This window comes from Euprymna scolopes, chromosome 40, assembly GCF_053919585.1.
Source record: "Euprymna scolopes isolate OS-2025 chromosome 40, ASM5391958v1, whole genome shotgun sequence".
NCBI lineage: Eukaryota > Metazoa > Mollusca > Cephalopoda > Sepiida > Sepiolidae > Euprymna > Euprymna scolopes.
This window is the reverse complement of record NC_136521.1, coordinates 38,401,306-38,413,927: the sequence shown is the minus strand read 5'-3', so window position 1 is coordinate 38,413,927 and position 12,622 is coordinate 38,401,306. Positions and strand designations below refer to the sequence as shown.

The 12,622-nt window shown below is 33.8% G+C and overlaps 1 protein-coding gene across 6 annotated transcripts in view; it reads right to left on the bottom strand.

Annotated features, from left to right (window-relative positions):
* Window positions 1-12,622, bottom strand: part of LOC145265495 (paired box protein Pax-6-like) — a 1,005,138-nt gene that overhangs the window by 500,943 nt on the left and 491,573 nt on the right. For 3 of the 6 annotated variants that reach the window (XM_080121379.1, XM_080121386.1, XM_080121384.1), the window contains exon 3: window positions 7,448-7,480. The exons of the other annotated variants lie outside the window; for them this stretch is intronic. In XM_080121379.1, the coding sequence (XP_079977505.1) occupies window positions 7,448-7,480 (33 nt within the window). The remainder of the gene's footprint in view (window positions 1-7,447; window positions 7,481-12,622) is intronic. 6 annotated transcript variants of the gene reach the window in all.

Below are 12,622 nucleotides of genomic sequence, written 5' to 3'. Positions count from 1 at the left end.
CTCTATTTCCAATACTGAGCACTCTCACAGTATATATGTAAAAAGTAGTAAACTAAAACAATTTGTAGATATGTCGATAGGGTTTTAACAGGGCGGGGACGGGCGTATGGCGGGTATATTCAAATATCGAGCCGTGTACGAATGACGTCACGGTAAAGAAAAAGAATCTATAAATAGGAAACAGATCAGCTTCGAGATGTGAAGTACGTCTGAGAGGATAGAGGTCAGTGAGAAAGAGATTGATCACGGAAAAGTACACGGAAATAAATGTCACAAAACTTGTTACAAAAATAGGAGTCGGGTTATTACTTGTTCTATGTTCATTGCGACGTACTCTCCTGCAACATGTTGTCTCCCAGGTTTCCCCATATTAACGCGTGTGTACAAGTTACAAGTTTAGCTATACAGCACAAGAGTAGAGACGACAAGATACATGTTCATGGATATATCTTTTTTTTTTGTCTTTTTTTTTCTATTTTCTTCTTAGGCTGTTTTAATATTTTAACTACATTTCGGAATAAAATTGTGAAAAAAACGTTTCTGTTTTTATTTTATTTTTTTGTATCTATAATATCCGGATATAATGAACCCTATGTGAAGCGTACATCATATATAACAGTGCCGTAGTTTAAAGGGATATAATTATCAAGACTCTCTCCCGTGTCAAAGATGTCCAACCTTAAACTAAATAGTTGATTGTATTTTAAAGATTTTTCAAATTTAAACGATGTATGTATTTTTAAGATGTAGCATTTAAGCGGCCTCGAATATAGTCTCATGCAAAATGTTATTTTTTTCAAATATGTATATATATATATATATATATATATATATATTTTAATTTTACAAACTTCTTAATGTTTCCTTTTTCTCATAGACCTATTGGTAGAGTTTTATCTATGTTTGTCAATAATACGATTTCTTTTATATTTCTACCTGTGTCATTGTTACCGGGTAATTTTATCTAAATTCTACGTAAAATCATTACCTCTATAATTATATAAATGCAACTTTGTGTGTGTGTGTGTGTGTGTGTGTGAGAGAGAGAGAGAGAGAGCGAGGGAGAGAGAGAGAGCTCTTTCTAAATCCGAAATGGCTGAACAGAATTTCTTTCAAATTTACAGAACTTTGGAAGTGATCTTACTTTAGTTTTGTCTCAGAATACCCCCAATAATTACCGATCATGGATACCGTTATTTTGATTTATCTATCATCGGTAAAGCCAGCCCTTCCATGTCGTCGCAAGCAACAATGATAGAACAATTGGCAGTGAAAATTCTACTGTGGGTATGTTGATAGCGTGATTTTTTTGTTGTTTTTTTATTTTATTATTATTATTATTTTATTATTATTTTTTTTTTGCATTACATGGTCTATAGGTTCAAACCCAGCACGATAATTTCTCAATTATTTTTTTCGTTAACTTAAGAAGTTTATATCAAATAATCTTATAAAAGAAACAGTAGCTTCTCTATAGTACAATCTAAAATAACATACTTTGGACTAAGTTATTGTATGGAGACACGTGAAGCTTCCTTCTGGACGATTGCGCAAATTTCGATGACAATTTAAATCTAGGACTGTTAACTATTCGTTAATCATCATGCAATCACGGGCAACGTCGGGTCTCCCTGTTAGTGACCAATAAATTTTATCTTTACTGAGATTTTAAATTTATCAAGTTGTAATCAGTTTCATCAATACAAAGTTAAGTTTTAAACAAATGCAAAAAAATGAAATTAAATTCAGTTCTGCAATACTGATATTGTAAACATCACAATCCCGATTAATCGTCCCGACACTAATATATAACATGCATAACAATCAGCGGCAGCTAACTTGAAGTAGTAGTATCTGTTTATAAGATATAATTGTAGCGATGTTAATCATAAGTGTTGTAGGTAATTTCGTAAGCAATGAGAAATGTTACACTATATAAAGACTTTGGTGTATTAATTACTATCAAGCAAGCGTGTATTGTAACCACTTATCAAGGCCCAGAAGCAACTCAGGGACAAGGGTTATTGCAAGTACATTACGTTAGTGTGGAGATTTGATGAAGTGTTTACTTAAGGGGGCGGTTCATTAGGAATTTGTAAACGTTGAACTTGAAGACATCCAAGTTGTAGTCAGGTGGGAAGCAGACACACGGAACAGAGTTCCGCAGGCGTGCAGTTCTAAGAAAGAAGCTTTGTTCATGGAATCCACGTTTTGATTTAGGCACAGATAAAGAGTGGGGGAAATTTTTCACAGTGGATTCAGCTAGACGGGTGTTTTTCGTGAAAGATTGGCGAGGGGGGACAAGAGATTGGAGTTCAGACGAGCACCTGCCATGGAAATAACGATAAAACAAGGATAGGCTCGCAACATCTCTTCTGTGGGAGAGAGGTTGCAGGGTAGAGAAAAGGGCATCTCCCACTAAGCCACGAAGTCTATTTTGTACTCTGTCAAGGCAGGATAGGCTGTTTTTAGCAGCTCCTGCCCAGATATGGCAGCAGTATTCCATCCTTTACTGCTAATGTAGATATTTTTAGCGACGAAAACAAGTTCAATAGGCTAGGCAGTGATAGTAGGCAGTACGTCCGTCGGAGGAAAGACGAAGAATTTAATCCTAGGTGGTCAGTTTCAATGCTGCAAGGTGGTGGAAGTTCAGTTTTGGTGTGTGGCATTATTAGTGCCAATAGTTCGCTTGCAAGGTCATTACGCTATATCAAAAACAACTAATCCTTTGTAAATCTAATATATAACAGGCTATATGTCTGTCTGTCTGTCCGTCTGACTCCATATGTTCAAACTATCTCCTCCGAAACGAAAAGTCGCAAATGGGATTTTTTACGAACCTTCTTTCTTATAGGTCTTTAACCGGTTAAAATTGATTTTAAGGGGTCAAAATGGGTCCGAATTGACAAAAGTCGTTATACATTTTGTACATTCATCTTTGTTTATTTTTTAACTTTTAATCAGTTCATATGCGTGTCACGTGGATACAGTGGTAACGTTACAAGCTACCGTTTAGGTTTCGATTCTAACTGATGATATCCTAATGCTTTTTTTTTACTTTTGAAATCACGACCATGATAATATATAAAAAATCTGAATAAATTAAAATAATAATATATTTAAGCGTATTTTACGTTCGTGCAACCCCCCTCCGCTAGTTTAACTATATTATATTGTTGTTTCATATACGTGTATATCCATATTATCTTATCTATTTTTTCCTTCATTATTTACTTCAACAGTGCTCAATATATATGTGGAGCATAGTATAACAATATACTTATGAAAAGAAAAAGCCACATAAATGCGTGTGCTTCATTCCATTGGTGGTATTCATAAAGCTAACTGCAAAATTTGAACTACTACTAATCGTTTAATACTAGACTAATATTGTGTATAAAGCATCTCTTGTTTAAATTTATTAGTTACTATCGTCTACATAGAAAGATATCTGAGCGCGAAACTTGAAATGTTACAAATTTTAACATACACACATTTATTTAATAGAAAAAACTAAATTGGCTCAAACTGCAGACATTGATGATACCTCGGCATAGCTAAGAAATAAAAAAGGTAATGCTTGGAGCAAAACTAAGCCTAAGAGTAACAGGGTATGTCTAACCTACTTGTAATCTCAAAACCATAATAAATCAGTTAACGTATGGGGATCAATGTGATAGGTGTTGCTGTTTTGCTTACTGTACATCAAGCCATTTTGGGGTTTTTAATGCGAAATTTATTTAATAGAAAAAAGAAAACTGGCTCAAACTGCAGACATAGATGAAACTTTGGCATATCTAAGAAAGAAAAACTGATGCTTGGAGCAAAAATAAACCTAAGAGTAAAAAGGTATGCCAAACCTACTGGTAATCTTAAAACCAGTTAATTTAAGTTTTGCCGGCTTCTTCTGGAGGAGGACATTTCATTGAAATATGGAATTCTACAAGCTATCCCCAGTCGCATGCATATCCTAGTTAGGAGGGATGGCGACATTGGTCATCCATCTGGTACTTACCAGGCTCAACGTTGATTTACTTTGGTGGTCTAGGGAGAACTTGTGGGTGAACTTCATTATTTACTTTATATAAGAAAGTTTTTGTTTTGGGTTTTGCAAAGGGAGAGGACATATGATAGCAATCTTTGGTGCATGTGATGTCCGATAACTTAATAGAGCTTATCCGATAGAGCCAGCTGTTGCGTTAAAAAAACCCTGCACATATAGTTTGCATGAGAAGTAATAAACAATAGCAACTTTAACCAGTTCATATGCATGTCACATTGGTACAGTGGTAACGTTACAAACTACCGCTTAGATTTCGATTCTTACTGATTACATCTAAATACTTTTTTTTACTTTTGAAATCACGACTCTATAATAATATATAAGAAATCTGAACAAATTAAAATATCATATTTAAGCGTATTTTACGCTCGGGCAATCCACCGCCTAAATTAAATATATTATATTGTTGTTCCTTATACGTGTATATCCATGATATATTACGGATATTTTCCCTTCATTTTTTACTCCAACAGTGCTCAATATATATGTGGAGCATAGTATAACAATATACATTTTTACAGAGAAATCCACATAAATGGGTGTGTTTCATTCCATTCGTGGTATCCATAAGCTAACTGCAATGTTTTTCTAGAAAAACTAGAAGGGGGTTTATGACTATAAGTAAGAGAAACGTGTACATATAAGCAATACATACATCTAGTTTTATTTTAAAATGATGCATTGAAAGGAGGCAATAAAATGGGTTTGCATTGCAGATAATGAAACCCAATGATTCTCAGTATTATAATATATTCAGCAGAATTTACATGGAATCATAGGCGAAGGGTCAATGAAAACGTCACTATTTGTAGTACATAAAATTGACTTATTGGATTGTACATCACGATACGTTCAACTTGAATGCATTTTGTTATGTTTTCAGAATTATCTGTTTCTATTTACCCATTCACAACGTGGAATTTTTTTTACATAAAGGGGGATTTTTGTAGCGGGAAAATTCAAACTCTCCCTCCTAAAGGACTATTTTTGATTGGATACAAAATTTAAAATTGCGTTAACCTAGTAGGATATCTCTTTCATTGATTGATTACAGAATGGATTAGATGTAGCATCAGAAAAGATGTTACACTTTATCCTTTGCCAAATAAAGGCTTGTTGTTTGTTTTTAACAGTATATCGATATTATATATATATATATATATATATATATATATATATACACACATACATTATTTATTATTATACAAGGTCTACAGAAAATTGACTGTAAATTTGGGAGCATCTTCTATAATAGAAACATATTTGAAATACCGTAACCTTTTGGTTTCATAGTTTGATCAACCTTGATTTTGGCAAACAGCTTTAATCAGAATTTTCTATTGTAAATACCTTATACGTAAAAATTGGTTACAGTGCACGGTTATTTCTTAATATTTTTATCGATAAACACGATGCATGCGTAAGGATCACAGGTAGTATACGCCTGGGTCTTGAATTTCGACAAGACTAGCAAAATAATGGGAAATAGAATCCCACCAAATAAATATAAAAGCCGTGAGGTTCAGGAGAAAGATCTGAGCATTATAATCGACAAAGTTTATTTTTGTTGATCAACATAAATGATCCGCTCGAAATCCTGCGAACTTTAGCTTATTTCTTTTGAGGAATGCAACAAATCGAATGCAGGTAACCAGCACAAACCAAATACCAGGCAGAGGAAAGACGTAAGCACAAATTAAAGGAGACTAGTAATAAAATGCTATTTACAAAAAGCAAACACCAATACAAACAGGTGCCTCTACAGATATAAAATATAATCCCGAGGTTACTTTAACCCATTAAGTCCCTGTGTATCTAAATTGTTTTACGATTAGATTTTAACACCTTGCATGACAAAAATGAATTGAAATACAAAAATCGAAAATAAAAATTATTTATTTTATTTAGGAGGCGATTTAGTAACTCTCCTTTCCAAGTTTCCATGAGATCAAGGAACAATATATAAAAAGATAAAATTTATGTGTTATGGCCCGAAGCAAAGCAGTTCACAAAAAAGTTCCATTGTACTTTGGCCAATAAGCTATGGACTTACGTTGCTATACTCATTTAGGAAACGTTTGACTCGTTTCGCTTAGAAATTACATTACCTTTCAGGTTTAATATAAGATAATTTATCAGTATCTATGATGATGCCAACTTCATTTAGCTGCAAATTTTCTTGGTAAAGCTCTTTCAGGAGAGATATTGATGAATATAGGTGTAATTTATCAATTTATATAATGTTAAGGTACAGGGTGGAACGATAAAAGTGTCGCCATAGAAAAGACGACATGGTTCAATTCCCGTTTGATAAAAAACGGTTTTCTTCTTTATTTTTCAGACCATCTACTATTTGGCTGTCTGTGTATAAATCCCAAGAGCAATAGGAGCCTTCTATAATGTCTGAAAGTGACACAGTGTTCAACGAGCGAGATCCGAGATGCGCGCTGTACAAATTATGCTCTCTACCGATCCAAGTTATGACAATAGGATAATTGCTAGCACCCTCAAAATGCATCGCTGGATTGCCCTAAATAACAGGGACTTGCCCAGGGTCACGAAAACAAAGTTTCCGGCCACGGTTATGGTTTTGATGTGATTTCATGTGAAGGCCACATCATGCACCTCTCATCTTCGAAGTCGTCTTGTAAGTCAACACCAAAATGTACCTGAATGTGGTGAAGAGTGCGGTCATCTTCTGGTGCAATCAGGTCATGGCTGATACTGGTTGTGCCAGCAGGACTCGGTGCCGGCTCACAAATTCTATGATATCCAGGGTTGGCTTCAGAAGGAATGCTACGACTTGTATCTTTTTCCCATTCAGACCTGAACCCGTTGGACTATTTCGTTTGGCCATACGTCGAGAACCACGCCAATATGAACTCCCACAACACCAAAGCCAGCCTGATCGACGCCATCCTCCGAGCTCCCGCCGGCGCTTGTGGAAAAGGCGTGCTTTTAGTTCTGAAGTCGTATCAAGGCGGTGATTGAGGCTGAAGGCGACTACATTGAATAGATTATCAGATCTACTACATAATCAAGTTACCTGAATTGATTTTTTCAATAAAATAATGCTGCCGTGTTGTTTTACATTAGGGCGGCACTTTTATCATTCCACCTTGTACTTATGGAGTAAATAATACAATATATTATATCATAGATTTTTAAAAACTTGATTATTTGATACTCTGTTAATAGAACAGTGGGATCTAATGGGTTAAAGGTTTTCTACACGCGTTGTATATAATGAAAATGTATTGATAATTCTATGTTTTGTCAGAGATTTTGCAATGATGCGGGTATATTCAAAGTATATTATAGCGACGACGTGCACACGAGGCTTGTTCAGGAAAAAGAGAGGATTTGAGCTGACGCTTCACTTACCTCGCTTACTTCTTGTTTTCTTGCCTTCTTCCTCTGCAAAATAATAGACGCGGACTCGGTTACCGACTGATCTTACCGGTGAGGTCTGGGTGTTTAAATATTGCTGGGTCATTTTCAGGGAAGGGCTCAGAGAGATATTAAATTTTCAACAAAGTGGGGGTCGATATGCCGTATCATTAAAAGAAATATCACACATGCACGTGCCGTCTGGTAGCAATCGACAATTCACCCTATCCCACCCTCCAAAATGCTCAAAATTGATTATAGCTCAGATATATATATATATATATATATATATATATATATATATATATATATATATATATATATATATATATATATATATATACTAGCGAGGCCAATGGGAATTGTCCGGTTGCTTTTTTGGGGGCTGTAAACCCTTCTCTTAAATGACGTTTCTGAAGTTTTGAGATGAGGATTGGTTATTCGTATTACTTGGATTCATCGCACTACTGTTCTCATCTTCCGTATGATTTTCACGTTTGGTCGATGTAACCTCCGATCTTCCTCAGGTGTATTTTGTGTAACTCGGGAATGTTTCTATCTAACTAAGGAATTTGGACGGACTTTCGATACGAGTAAGAAGTAATAAATATTATATATATATATATATATATATATATATATATATATATATATATATATATATCTTGTGTATATTTAGGCAGCATTTTCTCAGACAAATATTATTGAATAGCACGGAATTATTCTGTTTTACAATTTTCCGTTTTATCTTCTCCAATCTCCGAATAGTCCTGTATAGTATATATGTGTTTGTATATATAAATGTGTTTAATATATGTAAAAAAAAAAAAAAAAGTCCGCCCACTTAACTTGTAGCAAATTACCACGTGACTAGGAAAAAAATATATAAGTGAATTAAAAAACAATCCCTACATTTATTTCTACAATATTCTTGAGGATGATAGAAGTACTTCTGTCGAAAGCGCTTGCGATTATGGATCCAACAGATACAATTTCGAAAAAAAAAAAACACAAAAAGGACTATTCGGAGATTGGAGAAGATAAAAAGGAAAATTGTAAAACAATAATTCCGTGCTATTCAATAATATTTGTCTAAATATATATATATATATATATATATATATATATATATATATATATATATATATATATAAAGTGATATGTACAATAGAAATAAAATGCATACCAGAACTGTCCGCAAGGACACGTTATGCAGTGGTTAGAGTGCTTGGTAAAATCAATTGTTAAAAGTTTGAAGGTTCAATCCTCAGCGTGGGCGTCCGAAAAATACAATTGGGAATTACTTAGGACCTCTATAAAGTCATGCCCGACGGAACAAGAGCACGCTCCGCCTGGAAAGGAAATAAAGAATTGCGCTCGAAATTCCGCCCAAATTCCCTAGTTAGACAGAAACATTCCCGAGTTCGTCAAGATACACCTGAAGAAGGTCGGAGGTTACATCGACCGAAACATTGTGAAAATCACACTCAAGATGAGAACAGTAGTCCGATGAATCCAAATAATACTAACATCTTGAATGTTTAAATACTATTATTTATGCAGCTTAGATGATTATTTTAAATTTTAAAGTAAGTAAGCAAAACGCTACCCACACCCGTGTGTTTATTGATTTATCTCTAATTGGTAATTTCAAACATTTAGTTTACATTATATGTCTTTGATATAAATCTATTGCAAAGTTGTAAAGTAAGAATTTTCACTAAATTACCTCCCTTGAATTTCACGGACAAAAATTTTAACCAAGTTTTAGCTAATTTATACTTGTTAATATATATGCTTTGTTGATTACGTTTAATTGATCAAAACTGTTAAATATATATGTTGGTAAATAGAGCAATTGTAACTAAATGGCAAAAGCACTTCATAAAGACTGCTTTGAAATAGTTATAAAAATTAGCCATACACAAAACTGTGACGCCCTAATACATATGCAGCATTAAATAAAAACAAAAGAAACTATTATTGGATTAAATAATAGTAAGCTATTTTTGTGGTAATATAGATATTATAACTAAATAATTAGAGTTTTTTTTAATTTTTTTATAGAAGAAATACAAGTAAAATGTCTCCTTTCGGTCGAAATTTTATTATCTATAACTTTATTTTTAACTAACCATGGGGGTAAGGGGCTGGATTTCTGGTTGATAAAATACGCTTAAATATATTTTAATTCATGCAGATTACGTTTTTTTTTATTATAATAGAGCCACTTTTTAATTCAATATTATATTGTACATGGATTTCAAAATATTTTGTTAGTGACATGGGTGTCATTAGCTAGCATCGCATTTTGCGTACCATCTCATTTTCTTGCCGATGCAGCTATCGAGGGATAGGTAGGTAATAATTTTAAATTAATAAATAAAAAGAGATTTGATATTAAATGACCTAAATCGAATGTTGGCATGCACAGATTGAAGCAAAAATATGTCGGCATATGAACATTTTACATTTCAACTTGCCGACATATTTATGTGCCCGATAAAAACAAAGACTCGTTATGAGTCTGATTGGTGTCTGATTACTTGGCTACTTGGGCCAAGATCAAACTGTAGTATTTGCCTTCAGATGCGGCACTTCCATTTCTCGTTCTCTTTCAGTGGAGAAGAAATCCTTCACGACTGAGACAATTTTTATTTTTGTACCTTTTCTCCACGTTAAAAAACGATCCTGGTGTCTAACTCTGTCCCGTGGGGAGGCATTGTAAATAGGTACTATTGCCTGTTTATTTAAGTGTTATGTCAGCTGTTGTTTAAGAGTTTATCGGTTAAATATTTGCACAGAGACAGATTCAGACACATCTGTTTTATTTATATAGATTCACACATTCAAATTAATTTTTTAAAAAAATGTAAACACTTTATATGTATGTTCCAATTTACAATGCCTCCCCACGGGACAAAGTTAGACACCAGGGTCGTGTTTTAATGTGGAGAAAAGTAAAAAAAAATAAAAATTGTCTCAGTTGTGAAGGATTTCTCCTCCACTGACAGAGAACAAGAAATTGAAGTGTAGCAGCTGAAGAACATATACTACACTTTGATCTTGACCCGAAGGATCATACTGTCCCTTCCTTCTATTCATTTTTAAATAGCTTTCACAGCTATAACTAATACAAGTCAATTTACTTGTAAACGCATCAGTTGTATAAGCAACGTAAACCATGGTCAATATCAGATGATTGTCCATTTGATAGTACTAGGCGCTGCATGTAGAACGATAAAGACACCTCCTTCAAGAACTGCAAAAACCTAACGTCGTCATCTCCCCTAATCGGGATATGCATATGATTGAGGACGCTAATTAATTTAATATTAACATTATATTTTCTCCTTCAAGATAAGGCGGTTCAACCGGCCTAAGGTACGTAATTACCTCTGAAAAAATAACAAAAAAACAATAAACCTTGAATTTTAATTTCTTCGGTATTAAAGCTTAATTGTATGCCTACTTCTAGAATCAACATAGTGCAAGTAGAATATGTTATATATATATATATATATATATATATATATATATATATATAACACTGTGCGTGTGTAAATATTAAACCGATAAACTCTTAAACTATTTCAAGCCAAAGAGTATGGCTTTAAATTAAAAAAATAAATCAATATGATTTTTAATTAATCTAATTTATATTAGTAGTGTGGGCGTCTGGCTTTGCCCGGTCGTAAAACACGCTTAAGTATATTTTAATATAAAACAAACATGGTTGACATAATGTTTATTATGGTTAGATCATGATTCTTCTCTTCATGAGAGGACAAAAATTCGTACAAGGAACTCATAGTACCCGTAATTGTTTCATCAGTTCTGAGACGAGTATTCAAATAGGTATTTATTTATATATAATCGACACTTTCTGTTTATATGTCTATCCGTATCTTAATTTACTTATTAGGGAGGAGAGGTAAATACACGAAATACTTACGGCATCGAATGAAACTGCTGTGGTGATAGATACTACACTTTGAAACATTTGCGCAAAATATTTTTAAAATGTATAAATTAAACAAGTTATGCACAAGACCAATCAAAAGTGTATGTTGTGGTCATCCTTAGTCACAAATACTTGACTATCCTACTCTTAACTAGCACTTAATCGCCGCAATACCACATTCACTTAGAGGGCACTCCTACTAAAGTTAAACCCAAATTTGAAAAAAAAATTATATATATATATATATATATATATATATATATATATATATATACAATATGCACGAATTTCATTTTATTGGAAAGGGAGTATAGAATATACAAAAAAACAACAACAATTGGTTAACACGGCCCTGGCAACTCTTTCTAAGTAATAGACTATACATTGTCTTCAAGTTTACTGGAAGCGAGCAGGCCAATCTCTCAGTGGGAGTGGGATTTTAGCGCGGAATAAAAGAGAGTTGCAGAGTGAGTGGAGTGCTTTAAAGATGAGTGCAAATGATATAGAAAGGCCAGGGACGAAAATAAAATAAAATGGAAAGTGTGAGTCTTGAAGTTTTCTAGAACATTTAAAACATATTTTGATGTTTAATTCATACTATAAAGGGCCACCCGGTTCTGTCCTTGTCGTAAAATACTTCTAAATATATCTTGATTCATGCAGATTTTACGCTTATTATTATAGAACCAATCTCTGTTGGAGACGCACACACACACACACACACATATATATATAATGCCCAACTTGTTACAATGTGGGGATGGAATTTCTTTTCCCAAAACGAAAACACCATGTTTACCATGTACAAAATTAACTTTTCGTTGGTAACATCAAATGGAAATAACACCTGATGGTTTGGCGAGAAAGGAGCTTTTTATGAACAGATAAAATCATGAAATTGCCATCCCATTAACGAAACGGCTATAAATAAGAAATCAAAGATTAAATAAAAAACAGTTATAATAAAGAACAAGTGTAATTTAAATCTACGTCACTTTGGCGATGGTCGCAACAGCAAAGACGTCACTTTCTTTTTATACGTTCTTTTCCTCCTTCGTCGTACGAGTTTGAGCCTACCTGCCTGCCTATTACGATATTGTTTTTTTTGCTTTGCACAAACCTTCAAACACCCGGGCAACGCCGGGCACCCAGGCCAGTATAACATAAAGGGGTATTTCCATCAAATATAACCCGGCAAAGTTAAT